The 24706-nt window shown below is 47.1% G+C and overlaps 1 protein-coding gene across 5 annotated transcripts in view; it reads right to left on the minus strand.

Moving 5' to 3' along the window:
- Positions 1-24706, minus strand: part of atp9b (ATPase phospholipid transporting 9B) — a 468699-nt gene that overhangs the window by 186431 nt on the left and 257562 nt on the right. For 4 of the 5 annotated variants that reach the window (XM_070888576.1, XM_070888574.1, XM_070888573.1 and 1 more), the window contains exon 9: positions 18554-18634. The exons of the other annotated variant lie outside the window; for it this stretch is intronic. In XM_070888576.1, coding sequence (XP_070744677.1) covers positions 18554-18634 — 81 coding nt within the window. The remainder of the gene's footprint in view (positions 1-18553; positions 18635-24706) is intronic. 5 annotated transcript variants of the gene reach the window in all.

The raw sequence follows: 24706 nt of genomic DNA on the forward strand, positions 1-24706 counted from the left end.
GGGGGGAAAAAGAGGGAGGGGGGGAAAAAAGAGGGAGGGGGGGGAAAGAGGGAGGGGGGGGGGAGGAATGGGAAGGGGAATGGGAAGGGGGAATGGGAAGGGGGAATGGGAAGGGGGAATGGGAAGGGGGAATGGGAAGGGGGAATGGGAAGGGGGAATGGGAAGGGGGAATGGGAAGGGGGAATGGGAAGGGGGAATGGGAAGGGGGAATGGGAAGGGGGAATGGGAAGGGGGAATGGGAAGGGGGAATGGGAAGGGGGAATGGGAAGGGGGAATGGGAAGGGGGAAGGGAATGGGAAGGGGGAATGGGGAGGGGGGAAAGAGGGAGGGGGGAAAGAGGGAGGGGGGGGGAGAAGAGGGAGGGGGGGAAGAAGAGGGAGGGAAGGGGGGAAGAAGAGGGAGGGAAGGGGGGAAGAAGAGGGAGGGAAGGGGGGAGAAGAAGAGGGAGGGAAGGGGGGGAAGAAGAGGGAGGGAAGGGGGGGAAGAAGAGGGAGGGAAGGGGGGGAAGAAGAGGGAGGGAAGGGGGGGGAAGAAGAGGGAGGGAAGGGGGGGGAAGAAGAGGGGGGGGGAAAGAAGAGGGAGGGAAGGGGGGAAGAAGAGGGAGGGGGGGGGAAAGAAGAGGGAGGGGGGAAAGAAGAGGGAGGGGGGGAGAAGAGGGAGGGGGGGAAGAAGAGGGAGGGGGGGGAAGAAGAGGGGAGGGGGGGAAGAAGAGGGAGGGGGGGAAGAAGAGGGAGGGGGGGAAGAAGAGGGAGGGGGGGAAGAAGAGGGAGGGGGGAAGAAGAGGGAGGGGGGAAGAAGAGGGAGGGGGAAAGAAGAGGGAGGGGGGAAAGAAGAGGGAGGGGGGAAAGAAGAGGGAGGGGGGCAGAAATGGAAAGGGGGAATGGGAGGAGGGGGGCAGAAATGGAAAGGGGGAATGGGAGGAGGGGGGAAGAGGGAGGGGGGGAAGAGGGAGGGGGGGGAAGAGGGAGGGGGAAAGAGGGAGGGGGAAAGAGGGAGGGGGAAAGAGGGAGGGGGAAAGAGGGAGGGGGAAAGAGGGAGGGGGAAAGAGGGAGGGGGAAAGAGGGAGGGGGAAAGAGGGAGGGGGAAAGAGGGAGGGGGAAAGAGGGAGGGGAAAGAGGGAGGGGGAAAGAGGGAGGGGGAAAGAGGGAGGGGGAAAGAGGGAGGGGAAAGAGGGAGGGGGAAAGAGGGAGGGGGAAAGAGGGAGGGGGAAAGAGGGAGGGGGAAAGAGGGAGGGGGAAAGAGGGAGGGGGAAAGAGGGAGGGGGAAAGAGGGAGGGGGAAAGAGGGAGGGGGAAAGAGGGAGGGGGAAAGAGGGAGGGGGAAAGAGGGAGGGGGAAAGAGGGAGGGGGAAAGAGGGAGGGGGGGAAAGAGGGAGGGGGGAAAGAGGGAGGGGGAAAGAGGGAGGGGGAAAGAGGGAGGGGGAAAGAGGGAGGGGGAAAGAGGGAGGGGGAAAGAGGGAGGGGGAAAGAGGGAGGGGGAAAGAGGGAGGGGGGAAAGAGGGAGGGGGAAAGAGGGAGGGGGAAAGAGGGAGGGGGAAAGAGGGAGGGGGAAAGAGGGAGGGGGAAAGAGGGAGGGGGAAAGAGGGAGGGGGAAAGAGGGAGGGGGAAAGAGGGAGGGGGAAAGAGGGAGAGGGAGGGGGGGGAATGGGAAGGGGGAATGGGAAGGGGGAATGGGGAGGGGGAATGGGGAGGGGGAATGGGGAGGGGGAATGGGGAGGGGGAATGGGGAGGGGGAATGGGGAGGGGGAATGGGGAGGGGGAATGGGGAGGGGGAATGGGGAGGGGGGTGGGAAGAGGGAGGGGGTGGGAAGAGGGAGGGGGGTGGGAAGAGGGAGGGGGGTGGGAAGAGGGAGGGGGGTGGGACGAGGGAGGGGGGTGGGAAGAGGGAGGGGGGGTGGGAAGAGGGAGGGGGGGTGGGAAGAGGGAGGGGGGTGGGAAGAGGGAGGGGGGTGGGAAGAGGGAGGGGGGTGGGAAGAGGGAGGGGGGTGGGAAGAGGGAGGGGGGTGGGAAGAGGGAGGGGGGTGAGAAATGGGAGGGGGGAATGGGAAGGAGGGGGGAATGAGAGGGAGGGGGGAATGAGAGGGAGGGGGGAATGAGAGGGAGGGGGGAATGGGAGGGAGGGGGGAATGGGAGGGAGGGGGGAATGGGAGGGAGGGGGGGAAGAGGGAGGGGGGGGGAAAGAGGGAGGGGGGGGAAGAGGGAGGGGGGGAAGAGGGAGGGGGGAAAGAGGGAGGGGGGGGAAAGAGGGAGGGGGGGGGAAAGAGGGAGGGGGGAAAGAGGGAGGGGGGAAGAGGGAGGGGGAGAAGAGGGAGGGGGGAAGAGGGAGGGGGGAAGAGGGAGGGGGGAAGAGGGAGGGGGGAAGAGGGAGGGGGGAAGAGGGAGGGGGGAAGAGGGAGGGGGGAAGAGGGAGGGGGGAAGAGGGAGGGGGGAAGAGGGAGGGGGGAAGAGGGAGGGGGGAAGAGGGAGGGGGGAAGAGGGAGGGGGGAAGAGGGAGGGGGGAAGAGGGAGGGGGGAAGAGGGAGGGGGGAAGAGGGAGGGGGAAGAGGGAGGGGGGAAGAGGGAGGGGGGAAGAGGGAGGGGGGGAAGAGGGAGGGGGGAAGAGGGAGGGGGGAAGAGGGAGGGGGGAAGAGGGAGGGGGGAAGAGGGAGGGGGGAAGAGGGAGGGGGGTGGGAAGAGGGAGGGGGGGTGGGAAGAGGGAGGGGGGTGGGAAGAGGGAGGGGGGTGGGAAGAGGGAGGGGGGTGGGAAGAGGGAGGGGGAGAAATGGGAGGGGGGAATGGGAAGGAGGGGGGAATGAGAGGGAGGGGGGAATGGGAGGGAGGGGGGGAAAGAGGGAGGGGGGGAAAGAGGGGGGGGGGAAGAGGGAGGGGGGGAAAGAGGGAGGGGGGGAAAGAGGGAGGGGGGGAAAGAGGGAGGGGGGGAAAGAGGGAGGGGGGGAAAGAGGGAGGGGAAGGGAGGGGGAGAAGAGGGAGGGGGGAAGAGGGAGGGGGGAAGAGGGAGGGGGGAAGAGGGAGGGGGGAAGAGGGAGGGGGGAAGAGGGAGGGGGGAAGAGGGAGGGGGGGGAAGAGGGAGGGGGGGGAAGAGGGAGGGGGGGGAAGAGGGAGGGGGGGGAAGAGGGAGGGGGGGGAAGAGGGAGGGGGGGGAAGAGGGAGGGGGGGGGGGGGGGAAGAGGGAGGGGGGGGGGGGGGGGAAGAGGGAGAGGGGAGGCTGAACGGGCCCAGCCAACGAGAAGAAGCTGGGTGAAGACTTCAGGCGGGGTCCGCCCCCAGCAAGATGCCGGGCCCTGTCGAAGATGTGAAGAGGGAGTGGACCGGAGCTGAAGGGGGAGGGGGAGCCGGAGCGGAGCAGGAGCAGGAGCAGGAGCGGGAGCGGGAGCGGGAGCGGGAGCGGGAGCGGGAGCGGGAGCGGGAGCAGGAGCGGGAGCAGGAGCGGCAGTCAGCGGAGCGGGAGCGGTATCGAGCCAGAGGGACATGAGCTTAACAGGGGCGGGGAGCTGGAGCCACAGCCAGAGCGGAGCTGGCGGATGGCTAGGGGCGGCGTGCTTCGGGCCCCTCCCACACAGTTTCGTCGCCTGGAGCTACTGCACATGCGCGCACACTGTAGCGCGCATGTGCAGAGGTCCCGGCACTGTTTTCAGCGCAAGGACTTGGCTCCAGCCCCCACAGCTTGTGCTGCACTGCGCTGCGCTGAGGGCCTGGATTGACTTGAGGGACTGGAGAATACCGAGATAAGTTTTCGGCACGGTTTTGAGCGCGGCAATCAGGCGTGGTTTGCAGGGTTGCGCCGTTCTAGGCGCGGCGTGAAACTTGACCCGTGTTCCCTGCAAGCTTACTCTCATACTCTATTTTCCCCCTCCTAATTAAAACCCTTGTCCTCCTCTGCTAAATTCTAAATTTCTCCCAGTCCTCAGGTTTGCTGCTTTTTCTGGCCAATTTATATGCCTCTTTCCTTGGATTTAACACTATCCCTAATTTCCCTCGTTAACCACGGTTGAGCCACCTTCCCCGTTTTATTTTTATGCCAGACAGGGATGTATAATTGTTGAAATTCATCCATGTGATCTTTAAATGTCTGCCATTCCCTATCCACTGTCAACCCTTTAAGTATCATTCCTAGCCAATTCATGTCTCATACCATCGAAGTTACCTTTCTTCAAGTTCAGGACCCTAGTCTCTGATTTAACTGTGTCACTCTCCATCTTAAAGAAGAATTCTACCATATTATGGTCACTCTTCCCCAAGGGGCCTCGCACAACAAGATTGCTAATTAATCCTCTCTCATTACACAACAACCTGCATAAGGCCTGCTTTTACCAGCGTTAAGATTAAAAAAAAATCTAAATTTATACATTAAAAAAACTGTGAAATAAGGGGCCCAAGTTTCCACATGATTTGCGCCTGATTTTTTTTTTTTTTTTTAGGAGCAACTGGTGGAGAACGGACTATCTTAGAAATCGCAATTCTCCACATTTTTTTTTCTGCAGTTCTAGTCAGGTAGAACAGTTCTACTTTGGAACAGAATTTTTTCTTCAAAAGGGGGCGTGTCCAGCCACTGACGCCTGATTTGAAAGTTTCCACAGTGAAAACGTACTCCAAACTAAAGTAGAATGGAGCAAGTGAAGATTTTTGTAGAACTGAAAAAACCTGTTCTACACATTAAAAAATCAGGCGCAGGTTACAAATTAGGCGTCCAGAACGAGGTGGGGGGGGGGGTGGGGGCGGGGAAGGGAAGTCATTAAATTCTATAATAAATCCTTATTCATACTTATACAAATATTATACAAATAAATCCAACCTGAATAAACATTTATAAGCCAAGAAAAGATTAAATAAACCATCTTCCTACCTGTGTGAAAGTGCTTCAGGCAGGCCTTTCGGGACCGAAGACTGAACGGGCCGCCCCGAGACTTCGGGCAGGGCCTGTCCCCAGCACCAGATTTACAGGTAGGTGGCGTTGGGTTGGGTCGGGGAGGTACGGTTTGGGTCGGGGGGGGGAGGGGGGGAGAGAGAGGGGGGGAGGGAGAGAGAGAGGGAGAGAGGGAGAGAGAGGGAGAGAGGGAGGGAGGGAGGGAGGTCAGGTCGGATCCAGTCTGGGAGCGGGGGTCGGGGAGCGGGAACAGGAGCGCGGGTCGGGTCCAGTCAGGGGGGGGCGGGAACAGGAGCGCGGGTCGGGTCGGGTCGGGTCCAGTCGGGGGGGCGGGGAGTGGGAACAGGAGCGCGGGTCGGGTCGGGTCCAGTCGGGGAGCGGGAACAGGAGCGCGGGTCGGGTCCAGTCGGGGGGGCGGGGAGCGGGAACAGGAGCGCGGGTCGCGTCAGGTCCAGTCGGGGGGGCGGGGAGCGGGAACAGGAGCGCGGGTCACGTCGGGTCTACTCGGGGGGGCGGGGAGCGGGAACAGGAGCGCGGGTCGGGGGGCGGAGTGGGAACAAGAGCGCGGGTTGGGTCGGGTCCAGTCGGTGGGGGGGGGGGGGGGGCGGGGCGGAGCGGGAACAGGAGCGCGGGTCGGGTCCAGTCGGGGGGTGGGAAGGGTGTCGGGTCTGGTCCGGAGGCGGGGGTGTCGGGGAGCGGGTGTTGGGTCTGGTCCGGAGGGGGGGGGGGGGGGGGGTGTTGGGTCTGGTCACGCAGCCCCAGTGAGGCCATTCGGCTAGGGGCTGCGTGCTTCGGGCCCCTCCCACACAGTTCGGCGCCTGGAGCTACTGCACTTGCGTGCCCACTGTAGCGCGCATGTGCAGAGGTCCCGGCACTGTTTTCAGCACAGGGACCTGGCTCCGCCCCCCTACAGTTCGTGCTGCGCTGCGCCGAGGGCCAGATGACCTGCAGGGAGGTGGAGAATACGGAGGATTTTTTTAGGCGCACTTTGTGGCGTGAAAAATGGGCGTCCAGGTCGGGACTGCGCCGTTCTAGGCGCGTGTGGAAACTTGGGCCCAAGGTATTTATCTTTAGCCCCGTTTAACATGTACATTTTTCAAAATATAAATTTTTCTTTAAATAATAAAAAAACTACATATTTAATAGTGTAGAGGTATTTTTTGGGGTATATACGGAATCCCCATAAGCATGAATGGGCATTCCCTGCTGTTATTTGTTGGGTGGATTGGTGCAGGAGTAGGTTACGTGGGGTCTGGCCACCCTTCAGGGTTTTTCCTCATCAGTGTTATGCACATATTCAGGAGTCAAGATCTACTCAATCCCAGTGCACACAGAGCCTTCAACATAATAGAGCCTTCAACATAATAGAGCCTGCGCAAAGTTCATTAAGGGGCAATATGTATATCGGGGCAATCCACCTAATATATCTGGAGCATCCAACAGTGCTCCAAATTCTATAGATTCTAGAACGGTTCCCGCAGACTGGAAAGTAGCTAATGTAACCCCGCTATTTAAGAAAGAAGGGAAAGTGAAAACTGGGAACTACAAATCAGTTCACCTGATATCAGTATCAGGGAAAATGCTACAATCTATTATTAAGGACGTGGTAACAGAACACTTAGAAAATAATAATAGGATTGAACAAAGCTAGCACAGATTTATGAAAGGGAAATCATGTTTGATGAATCTTTTGAGGTTGTAACTAGCAGAATCGATAATGGGGGACCAGGGAATGTGGTGTATTTGGATTTACAAAAGGCATTCGATAAGGTGCCACACAACAGGTTATTGAATAAAATTAGGGCTCATGGGATTGGGGGTAATGGATTGAGGATTGGTTAACAGACAGAAAACAGAGAGTAGAAATAAATAGGTAATTTTCGGGTTGGCAGGCTGTAACTAGTGGGGTGCCCCAAGGATCGGTTTTTGGGCCCCAGCACAATCTATAAAAATGATTTGGATGAGAGGACCAAATATAATATATCCAAGTTTGCTGATGATACAAAGCGAGGTGGGAATGTAAGTTCTGAGGAGGATGCAAAGAGGCTTTAAGGGGATATAGACAGGCTAAGTGAGTGGGCAAGAACATGGCAAATGGAATATAATGTAGAGAAATGTGAAGTTATCAACTTTGGCAGGAAAAATAGAAAAGCAGAATATTTTTTAAAATGGTGAGAGATTGGGAAATGTTGGTGTTCAGAGGGACCTGGGTGTCTTTGTACACAAATCGCTGAAAGTTAACATGCAGGTACAGCAAGCAATTAAGAAAAGAAATTGAATGATGGCCTTTGTTACGAGAATTTGAGTATCAGAGTAAAGACGTCACTGCAATTATATAGGGCCCTAGTGAGACCACACTTGGAGTATTGTGTTCCATTTTGATCTCCTTATCCAAGGAAGGATATACTTGTCATTGAGGGAGTGCAACGAAGGTTCACAAGATGATTATTGGGATTGTCCTTTGAGGAGAGATTGAGTGGACTAGACCTATATGCTCCAGAGTTTAGAAGAATAAAAGGCGATATCATTGAAACATACAAAATTCTTACAGGGCTTGACAGGGTAGATGCAGGGAGGATGTACCCTCTGGCTGTGGAGTCTAGAACCAGGAGTCACAGTCTCAGAATGAGCGGTCGGCCATTTAGGACTGAGATGAGAGGGTGGTGAATCTTTGGTATTCTCTACCCCAGAGAGCTGTGGAGGTTCAGTCTTTGTGTATATTCAAGACAGAGATAGATTTTTGGATATTAAGGAAATCAAGGGATATGGGGATAGTGCAGAAAAGTGAAGTTCAGATAGAAGATCAGCCATGATCTCATTGAATGGCGTAGCAGGCTCGAAGGGCCTACTGCAGCTCCTAATTCTTATGTTCTTATGTAAACACAGTGCCCATTTGAAACTGGTGCTTCAAGGAAGGTCAATTCGTAAATTAGATGGTACGCATTGCTTAGTGGCACTGCCCTCCATGTAGGGGCACCCATTAGCACAGGACCGCCTGCAGCATGGCCTGCAATGTATGAATCAAAAAGGAATTTAAAAAAAACTACACTAACTATTAAGAACTGCCAGTAACCCTTTTAACAATGGCTGCTATCCAATAATCCATCACTGCATGCTATCCAATAATCCATCACTACGACCCGTGAGCTTTTCCAGCACGTCATGCTCTAGGAGTGTTGTCTAAATATTTAAATTGGCTGACCTCACTATGCAGTGAGATCAGTTTGTAACCACAGAGTACCTGATACGTCAGGATTGCACGAAGTGCACTTCTATCCAGATTTGTTGAAATAACGTTGCAATATCGATCAGAAAGTCAAGCACTCTAGATTAACACTAACCGATATTATAGAACTGCTTTATTTCTTAAAAGTGGATAATGCACCAAGCATACATACCTTGTTGATTGTTTAAAGCCAGATAAAACCACAAGTAACATTTAGAACACTTCGCACAAATCTCTGAAAAAGCATACCGTTATTTATATATTTTTACGGTGTACAGGATGTTTGTTTTATTACAATTATCCTTTTTAAATTACTCACATGTGCACAAGTAGGGCTGTGACTAATTACAATTATAAATGTGTATCAAACCCTCCCACGCCTGTCGTGATATAAGATATATGATCTAAAATACTTCGTCAATTGCCAATCATATAAAAATCAAAACTATGCAGTGGTAATGAAGTGAATATATTTTTTAAGTTCACATTCGCACTCTTGTCTTAGTGGTCAAGTTCTGCCAGTTCTCTGCAGGCTGCCAGATTAACAAGGTATTCCATCACGAGAAGTATTTTAATTGGGCAAGAATTCCATTTCACTTTCTAAATTAAAAATGTATCTCACTTGAGTGGTGCTTCCTAGTGGCATATTGTAAACCAATACTAATATGGTCAACTATGAAGAGGATTTCTGGCCAGACTGTCTAGTGCTCATTAAAAAAAACTGACAAACCTAGGTGAAAAACTATGGGTAAAGGCTCATAGTGCAGGATATTACAGAGATGAAAAAGAATAGTTTAGAAGAGAGAGGACATTTTTTAAAAAGTGGAGAGGTGACACAAATCTCATGTTTTAGAAGCCTGCGGATTGTAGAATGGGAAGACAGAGTGGAGAGAAGGTATTGCAGAGTTTTGAGATCCTGCAAAATTGAGTTAAAGTAGATGATGATGTAGTGAGTCTTAATTTCAACACAGTAATGAGGAGGAATATTACATAAATAGGACATTATATTTGGAGCTGAAGAATGAGAGGAAAGTTTAATGACTATAGCATGATTAAGAGAGAAAGACTGCAACACATGGAAGCTAGAAACAAGAGAAGGATCACCTACCAGTCTCTTTGAAGAAGTGAAAGCAAGATTTTCATTGCCTTCACTGAAGGCAAAGATTCTAGTTATCATGCTATTCTTAAACCTGGGCTAATCACAGAAATGGCACATCAGGTTTCTGCCACTTTTGTGTGTCTTAAAACACATTAAACAAATGCACTCACACCCAACAAACTTCCCTCTGCTCGCCAGAGTCTGCAGAGATAAGATCTGATGAATTTGGGTTCGATATTCTACATCATCATCATAAGCAGTCTCTCGGAATCGAGGAAGCCTTGCTTCCACTCTTAGAATGAGTCCTTAGGCGGCTGAACAGTCCAATACGAGCGCTACAGTCCCTGCCACAAGTGGGATAGACAGTCGTTGAGGTTAAGGGAGGGTGGGACAGGTTTGCCCGCATTCCTTCCGGTGCCTGCGCTTCTTTTCTGCATGCACTCGGCAATGAGACTCGAATCGCTCAGCGCCCTCCCGGATGTACTTCCTCCACTTCGGGCGGTCTTTGGCCAGGGACTCCAAGGTGCCGGTGGGGATGCCACACTTTATCAGGGAGGCTTTGAGGGTGTCCTTGTAACATTTTCTCTGTCCAGTCTTGGTTCGTTTGCCATGAAGGCGTTCCGAGTAGAGCGCTTGCTTTGGGAGTCTCGTGTCTGGCATGCGGACAACGTGGCCTGCCCAGCGGAGCTGATCAAGTGTGGTCAGTGCTTCAATGCTGGGGATGTTGGCCTGGTCGAGGACGCTAATGTTGGTGCGTCTGTCCTCCCAGAGGATTTGTAGGATCTTGCGGAGGCATCATTGATGGTATTTCTCCAACGACTTGAGGTGCCTACTGTATATGGTCCATGCCTCTGAGCCATACAGGAGGGCGGGTATTACAACAGCCCTGTAGACCATGAGCTTGGTGGTAGATTTGAGGGCCTGGTCTTCGAACATTCTTTTCCTCAGGCGGCCAAAGGCTGCACTGGTGCACTGGAGGCGGTGTTGAATCTCCTCATCAATGTCTGCTTTTGTTGATAAGAGACTCCCGAGGTATGGGAAATGGTTCACGTTGTCCAGGGCCACGCCGTGGATCTTGATGACTGGGGGGCAGTGCTGTGCGGCGAGGACAAGCTGGTGGAGGACCTTTGTCTTACGGATGTTTAGTGTAAGGCCTATGCTTTCGTATGCCTCAGTAAATACGTCAACAGGTTTGAGGGACACTCACAATTTGTATTAACTGACAGCACTGCTTAGACCTTCTCCCATGACTGGAATCATTCCACTAAACTGGATCTTTAATGATTCAAAGGGCAACATTCAAATTATGAGTCCATGCTGAACACTGAAGACTGAAGAGAAGATATAGCATGAGGTAATAAAGGTTTCAATTTAGCCTGGAGGGTAAGGATTAATATCAAGGATGCCAAAGCTCACTCAGCTTACTATCGATAGATTGACAATATGCGTCATCTAAGCAGGTCTTTTGTGGCCAAGCATACAACATGGTGAATTGCCCAAGGCTGTATTTCTTTCATTAATAAAATGGAGAATTACTGCTCAGAACAGAAAATTTTAATTTTGTGTTAAACAAAAAGTCTTTTACAGAATGGAGTGGAGGAGAGAAGGGGATATACACAAAGTACTCCCCCTACCAATGTTCTCCCCAATTTATTTTTTGGGTGCGGGCCCCTTCACAGTTTCGCGTATACGGGATAATGAACATTGAAAAGCCTGACCCGGGCTGCGCGGGATCGACAAATAGCTGCGTGGCCGCACCGCTTCCTACCCCTCCAGACTATACTTTAAAATAAGAGTTGTGACAGCAATAACAGCTGTTTATTTAAGATCACAATGGTGGCAATAGGGTTAATGTTTGTGCATCTGTTAAAAGAATAGAATGTTAGCCAAAAGGTTGTATGGGACACAATTTTAGACAGTGGTGTGGGCACAGTCGAAATTGGTGTCTAGGTGGACATGGTCACCAGTCCCCTCGGTCTCAGGCAGTGGTGGAAAATCTTTAAGGTTACACATCTGGAGTTAGAAAGGGACGACTTTAAACAGGTCCTCCTGGCTGCGTGTTCCCCAGAATTAAAACAAGAGATGGATCAGGATATTCCGGCGAAGGGCGCGATAGAGGATATCGAGATAGACCTATGGAAACACTAGAAGTGGGGGGAATTGACCTCTACCAGCTCCTAGCTAATACCAAGCTGGGCCCGACTGAAATCCTGAATGCCTTCACGCATCTTCCACTGCAACAGAGGTGGGGGAGGGAACTACTTCAACTACACGGACTTCAAAACCCTCTTTTTGAGCAGCCTCCAACCATTGGTCCATAACGCGCTGGACATTTACGTCTCCAAAGACACCCCATGGGAACAAATAAGCACCTATGCCAGGACTGCTTGGGAACAGACCCGCACCAAAATCCCTTGAGCACCCACTAATGTTAAAGTAGCAGCCGCCAAGAGCCCGCTACCCAGCCAGAGATCAGGGTCCTCTAAAATCCCTCCAAAATAGGGTGTCCTGGTACGCAATCTCTGCAGCCTCCTAGGCCATTATGCCTGTCAATGCTACACTCCTCCGAGATGGAGGGGCCTCAACTCGGTCAAAGAGCGCTAGGGAGAATGGAAGCAGCCTTGGGGCCATGCAGATCGGCCTGGGGGCTCGCTCGGTTGCGCAGCGCATCAGCAACCCAAGCCAACGGCTCCAACTCCCGTGACTCCTGCAAGTCTCTCGGAGGAAGCAACTTCCCCTCTCTGATACGATGGTAATGGGAGACCGGTAGTCTGCACTGTTGATCCTGGAGGCCGTCAACAATTAATGTTGGTCAACTCCAGCTCCTCCGCCACCATCATTCACAATCCCCACCCCGATCCTACAAAGGGCCCCAAGTTTTATCAGGCTTTGACAATTCAATCCAGATAACTATACAAGGATCCCTTCCCTTGGAGCTAATGCAGGGTATTGTTCGCAAAGGCACATTTCACAACTAACTCCCCAGTTTGGCCGCTGAGAAAACCGGATGACTATTGACCATTGCAAGCTCAACTCAGTCACCCCTGCGTGTGTCTTGTTGGTTCGGAGACACCCACCCTACTCTCCCAGATTCCCTGTGGCAGTAATCAGTACAGAATGGGATTCAGTAGAAAACATCAGAAATTGAAAATTGACTTATGGGAAAAGGGATAAAATAGTTATGATACAATAAAGGAGAAAAGGGAAGATTCGCTTTTCTGCTGTTCTACGGGTTTTTTTGTTTACAGTGTGAATGTTTAATAAGTTACAGTATTCCCTTTGTCTGAAAGTCTGTCTTTAAAAAGATTAAGTTTCAGTCTAAAATTTAACCTTGGAGTCACAGTCGCTACAGCAATTTCCAAAAGTTTGATTTGATTTGTTTAAATGTGAAAACTAATGCTTCTCCAGTTATATTCAGTATTTTGTAGTCATTTTAAAAGGCATCTGAACAAAGAGAAATATGATTTAATTTACTCCATTTTATAATCTAAAAATGTTGCCTTCCCTGATGAGAATGCGTTATTTAAAGTTGATAATGATGGTGTAGCAAGAGATCCAGCAGTTTTAAGAATTTAGTAACTTATCTGCAGACATAACTTGACCAAGTGGGAACATTTGATCCATGTTTTCTATCTTAAATATTGTATTGGACGATAAAGTTCCTCCAGGGCTCATGAATTAGATAGAACGATGATTAATGGGATGTCCCACTTGCAATGCAGATAGAAACAGGAACATTACACTATCAAATGGAATTTTCCAAGCTTTCTAGTGAAAGTCAGGAAAGTGTAGTTATGGATAATAAATTGATAGTTTTCTCTTGGAGACAGGTGTGTCCTTGTCTATGTACCTTTTAAGAAAACTGCATTGCTTGCCTGGCCACTACCCAAGACATCAGGACCATGCAGTGGGAGATGAACAGAGATCTCCAGACGACTACAATCTTTTGATAAGATCACTTGAAAGCTCAAGAATGGCTTCTATTGGATGGCACATGTTGCATGATAGAGATACAGATAGGTGTGCACAACTATGATTTGTTACGTATGAAGCAATTACCATCAAGAGGGAGTTATATATAGCCCTTATGGCTAAGGGGATCAAGGGGTATGGAGAGAAAGCAGGAGAGGGGTACTGAGGGAATGATCAGCCATGATCATATCGAATGGTGGTGCAGGCTCGAAGGGCCGAATGGCCTACTCCTGCACCTATTTTCTATGTTTCTATCCGGAAATGCATGGTGAATTTGCACTGAAGAACAGGTCTCGGACATGCCAGCTACTTGGCAACAGCAAGACCAGAAATGGTTAATGTGGCTCAGGAGAGTGAGACAACTTTTAAAGTATTGACACATACTCCATCAATAAACTATTAATGAAACAATCAGTTTAGAGTTAAACACACTGGTACCTGTTAGAGGGATTGAAATTGAAGTTGAAGTGGAGAGTTACACAGAATTTGGATTAGGACAATTGAAGGCGAGGGAGAAATAAATTTATCAAGAATTATCCACAAGATGGATACGAGTGAGAGAGAGATCTAGAGAATCTTTCAAGTCCATGACTTGTTGAGATGTTAAACTGTACTGTCGCTTGGAATGATTGTAAGATTGAATTTAACTATGACTGTAATAATTGTGTTTTGTAGGTTACAGAATGTGGGAAAAGCCAGTACGAATCCATTATGAGGTGGTTTTGGTGGTGCCTCCTGGCACTACCACACCTACCATGTTTTACCTTTCTTTCCTCCTTTAAGATACTCCTTAAAACCTACCACTTCAACCAAGCTTTTGGTCATCTGCCGTAATGTCTTATATGGCTCGGCATCAAATTTATCTATTTTGTCTTATAATACTGCTGTGAAGCGTTTTGGGACGTTTTGCTATGTTAAAGGCGCTATATAAATAAACGTTGTTGCTGTCACTCCATATATCAGCATTCCCATAGGTTCGTATTATTTCACACGCTCTGGTAGTTCTCCAACTTGTAATGATAGTGTATTTGATATATGTACCCAGTGTAGCAAGACTTTGATGCATAAGCCAATTGTATACTCATATCTATGACCAACCAGCAATAAAAAAAAAATTAATTGAGCACATCGAAAGAGAAGATCCGGAGCAATGTAGAGACCCCCCCCCCAGGCGGGGTAAGATCAGGAAGGATAGAAGAAACAGAGGATACCCCAGGTGAGGCAGAATTGAAACACCGGAACAGTGAACTAAATTTGAGTAAGGGGTCGGAGGTTGCTCCTCCCCCTCAAATGAATTGACTAAGAAAGGGGGACATCTTTATTTCAGAATCTCCCTACTAACTAATGCCCAAGTGAAGAAAGCAATAAGCTAGCTAGAGTAGTCAGTTGATGATTGTGAGAAGGTCAATAAGGATATTTCCTTCTCAAAGTAGGAAATCTGTTAAGAAATCATGAATCCGAAGAAATTGCGAATTATAAAATAAATAATTACTTTATAAAAGTAAGAATACCAACTCAGCAGATGAGACAGGCTGATGACACAGGGGAAATTCCAGCCACATCAGATATAAAAGTGCTAAAGTTGTTATGAAGTCAGGACACGAAAAACAGGCATCCAAGCAGGCATGACTAAACTGATAAAAGGTAGCAAGGAGGCATAGAATAAACAACTGTCTATGGAAGGACAAGACAGTTAGAACAGAGATGAGGAACATGACCATGAGGAGGGAAGGGGGCGGTCATAGGTACTCACTCCCCTGTAATTGGACCAATTGAAAAGGTAAAAAATGATTGGTCGGATGGCCCATCGAAATAGAGAAACAGGCAGACTGAGGGGGAGAGTTTCTTCTGATATGGACATCATGCTGGCTTCAGCCTGATACCTTGTTCAAACTCAAACCTCTGAGGTGGACCTCATGCTAGCCTCAGCCCAACACCTCGATCAGCTCGGGAAACGACCAAACAGAAGAGACTGCTGCCACAGGGATCCGATCCAAGACCACTGTTCTGCTTCAACATCCATCCGTCCCGGGGCCGTAGATCATTCTCGTCTGTCACAGGTTGTATGTCTACTATATCCATCTTAATCGAGTGTTGTATCTGATTATGCTTATAACTGCCACTCTTTAATAAAATGTCTTAGAATTCCTAAGACCCCTTGGGTAGTATGTGTGAGAGCTGTGATCCAAATCTTACACGTGTATAGACTATAACATACAGAATTACAGATGACACTGGCACAAATGGAATGTGGGTAATAAAAAGGAGGTAAAGGCTAGCCACATGGTCGAGTCTTATTGTGGATTTGTACTGCTATAGCTCATCACAGCAGCAATTCAAAAAATGACGATTAAAGAGCATTCTTTCCTGGCTCTAATGAAAATATATAACATTAACATGCATGAACACTTACCAAGTTATCAGGAAGATCCAGAATAAAGATCTCTCCTTTGTGAACATATTTCGTGCACCCCTCCCCTTTTCATCAACGTAGTATTTTTCTCCCCAACATATAAAGTACAAGGCATCTGGTATGATGAAGTCAAGCGAGCTATTAAACTGAAGGAATTTTGTAATTTTTAGTAAAAAGTCCATTTTTCTTTTGCCTCAGGTGAGTGCTGCTGTTGAATTCCGCTTAAAATGTGCTATAAACGTGCTATAAGTGCATTGCACTTGATTATCTCGTTGCTGTTTGAGAGATCTTGCTATGTGCATGTGTCAGCACTGGCTCAGTGGTAGCACTCTCACCTCCGAGTCAGACGGTTGTAAATTCAAGTCCTACTCCTGGACTTGAACATAATCGAGGCTGACACTGTGCAGTACTAAGAAAGTGCTTCACTGCTAGAGGGGCTGTTTTTGGAATGAGATGTTAAACCAAGGCCCAATCTGCTCTTTCAAGTGGATGTAAAAGATCCCATGGCATTATATGAAGAGCCGGGGGGGGGGCAGGGGGGGTTCTATTAATGTCCTGGTCCATATTTATCCCTCAACTACCATCACTAAATTCTGATGATCTGGTCACTTATCTCATTGTTGTTTGTGAGACCTTGCTGTGTACAAATTGACTGCTGTGATTGTCTTCATTACAACAATAATTGCATTTCACAATTACTTCATCGGCTGTAAAACGCATATGAACTCCGTGAGGTTGTGAAAGGTGTTCTATCTGTGTTTAGAAACTAATTTACAATGGAATACTTAAACAATTTATACATATACCATATAATTCTGATTTCTGCAAATAAATTCTTAAAATACCAAATTGACTATGTCTTTAGTATATTTCAATGCAGATTTGACATAGTGCTGGGAAACAAATTCCTAAATTAAAGCTGATAACATTGAAAAGGAAAACATTCAGGAACTAGAGATTTCAATATTCAGTTGTCCTGGTCAATATTTATCCCTCAACTAACATCACTAAATTTTGATGATCTGGTCACTTATCTCATACCGAAGACTCTCAAACAAAAAGCTAATATTTTTGTAGATACAAGAGATAAAAGTTTGAAGTAAAATGTAAATTTGAGTAAAACAATACTACTGCAGTTCTCAAAAATGAACTTCTTTCTCTTCTAAACAACTTAATTTACTCTCTGCCTCAATAATTAAAATAGATATAACTTTTAGCAGGAGTACACTTTAAAAACACAATGCTAATTTCCTTCTATGTTCTGAAGCACAAAACAGTTTTATGTACATTAAAACTGAATGATTTGGTGGTTCTACTTACATATACAAATTATAACTGTTACTAATACATTTACATTTGTTATTATAGCTCCTTCATTACAAAAGCAAAACCTGTTGTTTGAATTTTTGAGGGACAGATGCCTTTGTAACTATTTCTATTAAACATAACTATAGGACAAAGTGTAGTTTCACTATCCAGATTAAGCGCAAACCTAAATAGCACAGCAAAAACAAATTTAAATTAACATGAATCAAGCCCCATTGAAAAATGTGACTGGATTTAAATGACTAAAAAGTTTCAAGTTACACATAACTGGTGGATTGTAATGTTCTCATTAGTTGATTTGAAAAAAAAAATCAAGACAATTACTGGCTTTTGTATCAATAATAAAATAACCTAACTGTATTAGAAGTTGTCATTTTAAAAGAAAGTTTAAGGATTACAGTAAAACAACATAAAATGGATACTTCAAAACCAAATGAGAGTAGTTCTGAAACCAGTTGTATTATATACAAAACAGATAAAACTAATAGTGTCCAATTTAGTTTAAGAATGCCCATTTTCAATATGAGATTCATTTCAGCTTAATGTTAACTGCAACATTTAGTCCCTAAACCAGTCTGTAAATTAAGTTAATGAAAATATAGTTTTCAAAGTTCAAGCACATCAAATAACTTTCATGTATTGTAATAAGCAACAAGTATTTCCACTCAATGAAGCATCAGCTAACCACAATTGATTGAAGTCGCATTTCTTAAACGTGAAAGGTAAAATTCCTTCTAGAATTACTCTCATTTAATGGCTAGGTAACTGTGCGTTAACAGATTGCTCATTAAACTAAAGTACAAAGTAATGGGTTTTTGGACTTTATTTCCATAATAAAGATATGATAGAGCTGGCAATGTCTTACCCAAGAAATAATCTGCCTGCTATGCTGTAACTTATCACAGCACAAAGTATAATTCCAAGTTTCCTTTGTTTTACAAAGATCTAATATATTTATCATCTGATATGGAAGCTGATCATTTACACAGCCTTCATTATAATGCAAGTAAAACCTTGGATACAATCAAAAATGGCCTGATAACTTAAAAAGCGAGTCAACCTGTCCCCCACCCTCCAAAAAAAAATACAAATTACACAGAGGATGTAGAAGAATAAATCAGAACAGGAAATGCTGTCTTGCTAAGCCTAGTGTGTGGCAAGAATGGAGCCAATAAACAATGATCGGCATTGTGATATTGCTTTCTCTGCAGACACGTTTTCAGTCACTGTTAATCCACTATTAATACCAACTCAAAACTGTTGCTGCTTTTACTAGCAATCGGTCAGTAATTATTTAGCTGATGACAGTTCATTCATGCTCAACTCTGTAAAGTTACATTAGTTCATTGTTCTCTGTTTATTTTTCCCCCCTCACTGCAAAAGTATTACAATCACAAAAAAACCTTGCATTGGGCACGAGCATCTGCAAGCTTTCCTAGCAACAGCCGCTTTTTCTTTACTCCAAATTGCTAAAGGCAAAGTCAATGGCAAAGCAAACACAATATTAGAAAATTAACAGATGTAACTCTAGTCTCTAAATTTATTGTAATGGAATGCTAATTACTTAAAAACAAATATTTAGAATTGCAAATCATTGGTTTTAAGCTTCCGGTTTAAGCAAATTATCCGTAACGCTGTAAGAGCTTCCAACTCACCCGTGTGAAGGTCCCTTCAAAACTATGAATGTCCATTTGTGGCTTCTGAGCATAAACATGAGCACTGATTGTAAAAAGATCCTGTAAATTAAATTAAACAGGGCAGAGAGTCAAAAATGAAAAATACTCCATTTAAATGGAGGAAATGTAAAATTAAGGTCTTAAAATACTTATTTAGAAATGACAATGTTCTTTCATTCTTAAGTATTAAAAAAATTTCAACTTAATGCCAAAAAATACTACTCATGGAGAACAGAGTGCCTTTGTATCAAGATTTCAGTGTTTTAAAATTAGCACTGAATAATACATGGCATAAAATCACTTTACAAAGCAGAAATAAAAGAACGTATTAGAAAGTGTGGAAGTACCTTTAACAGAAAACATTTGTGTTAAAATTACAGCAGTATCAGTGTCAGAGCTTTTTGTCTACCTTCTTGTCTCACCCTTACGTTTAAATGTGTTAATTCATTACCTAACTTGTTAATCAATTTAACTGTTTCATGAAAAAAAAGAGATGGGAACAGCAATGAGATGACTGCTTAAAAATGTGTTGCTTTTTCAAAGGATATTTAAAATATAATGGCCCGGCATTTGCAATGGGTAATAACAGCAAATGAACAGCATTCGCTGTTATTACCCCTTTGAAACTGACCGTAATTTCAGGATTTAGCACATGCACATCTAAACACGGAAATTCTGAAGTTGTGGTCAGTCATTCAATGCTCAGACACTGGCTATGCTGTGGCGCCCCTCCCCCAAATAGCCGGCAATCAGTGCAATCAGGGAAATCAGCGAAAGTAACGAAAACTTGGGCTTTTCCGCAGCAATATTGCTGTTAAATACCCAAGTAAAAGTTAGACGTTGTTGGGATTAGGTGGAACAGGGTTTTTTTTAGCAGCGTATTGACTGCTAAATAAATATGATGGCCCTGAAAAATGTCAAATTTCTCCATTATAATATAAATTGAAATTTTTAAGTTTGTTCCTCTTTATTTCAGGTTTACCTTATCCCCATGTGAGAGCCCTAATCTTTGTTTTGCTCGACATAATATTTTAAATAATCACAATAAAAGGAGCTTCTTCACTTCCTGGTTCCCTGTCTGAGAATTCTGCATGGTGATTGGCTGCTTAGACAGCTTGTTGACATCTACGGAATTCCTACTACACTGCACTGATCTCACTTGCATATTGAAAAAGCCAAACTTCGTCCCAGAGATCACACGATCTTTCTGGGTAGCTTTCTTCGAGGCCAGCAGCGAACATCTTTGCTTCACCACTGACTGCAAATTACAGGCCATTATATCAATAATCACCAATTCAGTGTTTCAATTAGTTTGATTTAATATAAAACTACTATGTTATCCCCAAGCTGCAAGTTTTTGTCATTAAAATGTTAAACTTTTTTTTTTAAACTGTAGCGTATTCATACACCTAAAGCCATACACACAGCTTTCCATCCTCTACAGTAACAATTATTTTATAATAGTGTGCTGTGATTATATTCATTTTTAGTGAGACTCAATATGAAGGAGATGACCAAATGAGACTCGACACGAAGGAGATTACCATACCTACCCTACATGTGTCAGACTACAGGCAATCAGGCACGGATTGTGTATGGTGTGAAAAATAAAGCATAACGTGCTTATCAAAGGACAAAAAGCAGTTTGATGTTCATGTCTCAGAATCTTTCCCCAAATTCCTAGTAACTTTTTGCACAAGTTACACCCCAAGACAATTTGGTTGCTACCTTAACAAAGTAGTGCAGCAGCTCTGTGCTCAAACGGGTAACTACAGAGCAGCTAGCCAGACATCAGTATCAGGAAAATGCTTGAATCTATTGTTAAGGATGTGGTGACAGGATACTTAGAAAATAATAATAGGATTGGGCAGAGTCAACACTGATTTATGAAAGAGAAATAATGTTTGATGAATCTTTTGAGGTTGTAACTAGCAGAATAGATAAGGGGAAACCAGTGGATGTGGTGTATTTGGATTTTCAGAAGGCATTCGATAAGGTGCCACACAAGAGGTTATTAAACAAAATGAGGGCTCATGGGATTGGGGCTATTATATTAGCATGGATTGAGGATTGGTTAATGGACAGAAAACAGAATAGAAATAAACAGGTCATTTTCGGGTTGGCAGGCTGTAACTAGTGGGGTACCTCAAGGATCGGTTCTTGGTCCTGAGCTATTCACAAGCTGTATCAATGATTTGGATGAGGGGACCAAATATAATATTTCCAAGTTTGCTGAAAGTACAAAGCTAGGTGGGAATGCAAGTTGTGAGGAGGATGCAGAGGCTTCAAGGGGATATAAAAGGGCTAAGTGAGTGGGCAAGAACATGGCAAATGGAATATAATGTGGAGAAATGTGAAGTTATCCACTTTGGTAGTAAAAATGGAAAAGCAGAGTATTTTTTTTTTAAATGGAGAGATTGGAAAATGTTGGTGGGGTCCTGGGTGTCCTTGTACACGAATCACAAAGTTATCATGCAAGTACAGCAAGCAATTAAGAAAGCAAATGGTATGTTGGCCTTTATTACAGGAGAATTTGAGTATAAGAATAAAGATTTCTTATTGTAATTATGATCATCATCATAGGCATTCCCTCGGAGTCGAGGAAGACTTGCTTCCACTCTTAACCCGAGTTCTTATATGGCGGTACAGTCCAATACGAGAGCCACAGTCTCTGTCACAGGTGGGGCAGATAGTGGTTGAGGCAAGGGATGGGTGGGACTGGTTTGCTGCGTGCTCTTTGCGCTTGATTTCTGCACGCTCTCGGCGTTGAGACTAGAGGTGCTCAGCGCCCTCCCAGATGCGCTTCCTCCATTTAGGGCGGTCTTTGGCCAAGGTCTCATAGGTGTCAGTGGGGATGTTGCACTTTATCAGGAAGGCTTTGAGGATGTCCTTGTAACGTTTCCGCTGCCCACCTTTGGCTCGTTGCCGTGAAGGAGCTCAGAGTAGAGCGCTTGCTTTGGGAGTTTCGCGTCTGGCATGCGAACTGTATGGCCTGCCCAGCGGAGATGATCAAGTGTGGTCAGTGCTTCGATGCTAGGGATGTTGGCCTGGTCGAGAACACTAATGTTGGTGCGTCTATCCTCCCAGGGGATTTGTAGGATCTTGTGGAGACATCGTTGGTGGTATTTCTCCAGCGACTTGGTGTCTACTGTACATGGTCCATGTATCTGAGCCATATAGGAGGGCGGGCATCACTACAGTCTTGTAGTCCATGAGCTTGGTGGCAGTTTTGACAGCCTGGTCTTCAAACACTCTTTTCCTCAGGCGGCCGAAGGCTGTACTGGCGCACTGGAGGTGGTGTTGGATCTCGTCGTCAATGCCTGCTCTTGGTGATAGGAGGCTCCCGAGATATGGGAAGTGGTTCACATTGTCCAGGGCCGCACCGTGGATCTTAATGACTGGGGGACAGTGCTGTGCGGCGAGGACAGGCTGGTGGTGGACCTTTATCTTGCTGATGTTTAGCGTGAGGCCCATGCTTTCGTACGCCTCAGTAAATACGTCAACTATGTCCTGGAGTTCAGCCTTTGTATGTGCGCAATGCAGGCGTCGCCCACGTACTGTAGCTCGACGACAGGTGTGCGTGGTCTTGGACCTGGCTTGGAGACAGCGGAGGTTGAACAGGTTCCCACTGGTTCTGTAGTTTAGTTCTACTCTAACTGGGAGCTAGTCGACTGTGAGATGGAGCATGGCAGCGAGGAAGATTGAGAAGAGGGTTGGGGCAATGACACAGCCCTGTTGAACCCTGGTCCGGACGTGGATTGGGTCTGTGGTGGATCCGTTGGTAAGGATCACGGCCTGCATGTCGTCGTGGAGCAGTTGGAGGATGGCGACGAACTTTTGGGGGCATCCCAAACGGAGGAGGACGCTACATAGACCCTCGTGGTTGACAGTGTCAAAGGCCTTTGTAAGGTCGAAGGCGGCCATGTACAAGGGCTGGTGCTGTTCCCTGCATTTTTCCTGCAGCTGTCGCACTGAAAAAATCACGTCCGTTGTGCCCCAAAGGGGACGGAATCCGCACTATGACTCCGGGGGGGAGGGGAGCTCTTCAGCCACAGGGAGAAGACGGTCGAGGAGGACTCTAACGACAACTTTCCCAGTGGCTGATAACAGGGAGATTCCTCTGTAGTTGCCACAGTCGGACTTGTCCCATTTTTTTTTAAAGATGGTCACGATCACTGCCTCTCTGAGATCTCTCGGCATGCTCTCCTCCCTCCAGATGAGAGAGATGAGGTAATGTATTCGCGCCAATAGTGCTCTCCGCCATACTTCAGTGCTTCAGCAGGGATTCCATCCGATCCCGAAGCCTTTTTGTTCTTTAGCTGTCTTATGGCTTTTGCTACCTCGTGCAGTGTTGGGGTTTTACTGATGGGGTGGCGAGTAACATGCTGCGGAATGGAGTCAAGATCACTCGGATCAAAGGCAGAGTCTCGGTTGAGGAGATCTTCGAAGTGCTCCTTCCAGCAGGCCCTGACTGCCTCGGTGTCTTTGATGAATGTTTCCCCGTTCTTGGTCAGCAGTGGGGTGGGCCTTGGATATTTGGACCGTGGGTGGCCCTGACTACGGTGAAGAATCCTCGCACATCATGGCCATCAGCCAACTGCTGTATCTCCTGTGCTTTCTCCATCCACCACCTGTTCTTTAGTTCCCGGGTTTCTTGATGGACCTCAGCCTTGAGGCATCTGTAATGCTGCTTCGGAGTTGGGTTGTTGCTTAAGGCTGAGAAATGCCCTGCGTTTGCGATCTATTAGCTCTTGGATCTCCTGATCGTTCTCAAACCAGTCCTGGTGTTTCCTGGTCAAGTGACCGAGCGTCTCTTTGCAGGCACTGGTTATGGAGGCCTAGAGGGCAGACCAAGTGCTGTGGGCATTCTGCGTGTCGGGGTCATCAAGGTACGCCAGGTTAGCTGTGAGGCGCTGACTGTATAGGTTCTTTTAGCTGGGTCTTTAAGTGCCCCGGCATTGACTTTCTTGCGGCACTGCTTCTGCTACCCCCTCCATTTTGGGGCTATGTTGATGTCAATGACGCATCGGATTAGATGGTCTGTCCAGCAGTCGTTAGCTCCTACCATGGCGCGGGTGATGCGCACATTCTTGCAATCCCTGGCATGGACGATGACATAGTCGAGTCGAGCAGGTGCCAGTGTTTGGAGCGAGGGTGTTGCCACGGTGCCTTGTATTTGTCCCTCTGGCGGAACAAGGTGTTGGTGATGACGTTCATGTTCTAGACATTTTGTCAGGAGTAGGGTACCGCTGGAGTTGGCTTTCCCTACCCCCTCTCTGCCAATCACGGCTCCCCAGAGGGCTGTTTCATTGCCGGCGCTGAAGTCACCGAGGAGGATCAGTTTCTCGTCCGTGGGGACGCAGGACAGGGATTTTAAGGTTGGAGTAGAAACCCCCTTTGGTCTCATCTGTTGCATCGAGTATTAATTATATAGGGCTCTGGTGAGACCACACCTGGAGTATTGTGTACAGTTTTGGTCTCCTTACCTAAAAGATATACTTGCCATTGAGGGAGTGCAACACAGATTCAACAGACTGATTCCTGGGATGGGGGAATTGTCCTTTGAGGAGAGATCGAGTAGACTAGGCCTATATTGTCCAGAGTTTAGAAGAATGAGAGGTGATATCATTGAAACATACAAAATTCTTACAGGGCTTGACAGGGTAGATGCAGGAAGGATGTTTCCCTTGGCTAGAACCAGGAGCCACAATGTCAGAATAAAGGGTCGGCTATTTAGGACTGAGATGAGGAGAAATGTTTTCACTGAGGGTGGTGAATCTTTGGAATTCTCGACCCCAGAGGGCTGTGGAGGCTCAGTCGTTGAATATATTCAAGGCGGAGATAGTTAGAATTTTGGATATTAAGGGAATCAAGGGATATAGGGATTGTGCAGGAAGGTGGAGTTGAGGTAGATGATCAGCCATGATCTTACTGAATGGTAGAGCAGGCTCGAGGGGCCGAATGGTCCTGCTCCTATTCATATGTTCTTATGTTCTCAACAAGCCAGCCCAGGAGAGCTGATGGATGGGTTGTACCCCACCTCATAGAAACAAAGGTTGGATACATGGGAAAGTGATTGGTAGACATAAAATATATGAGCAGCAATTGGAGTACAACATTTCATAGTTCAAT

This window comes from Pristiophorus japonicus, chromosome 1 (assembly GCF_044704955.1).
Source record: "Pristiophorus japonicus isolate sPriJap1 chromosome 1, sPriJap1.hap1, whole genome shotgun sequence".
In the NCBI taxonomy this organism is placed as follows: domain Eukaryota; kingdom Metazoa; phylum Chordata; class Chondrichthyes; family Pristiophoridae; genus Pristiophorus; species Pristiophorus japonicus.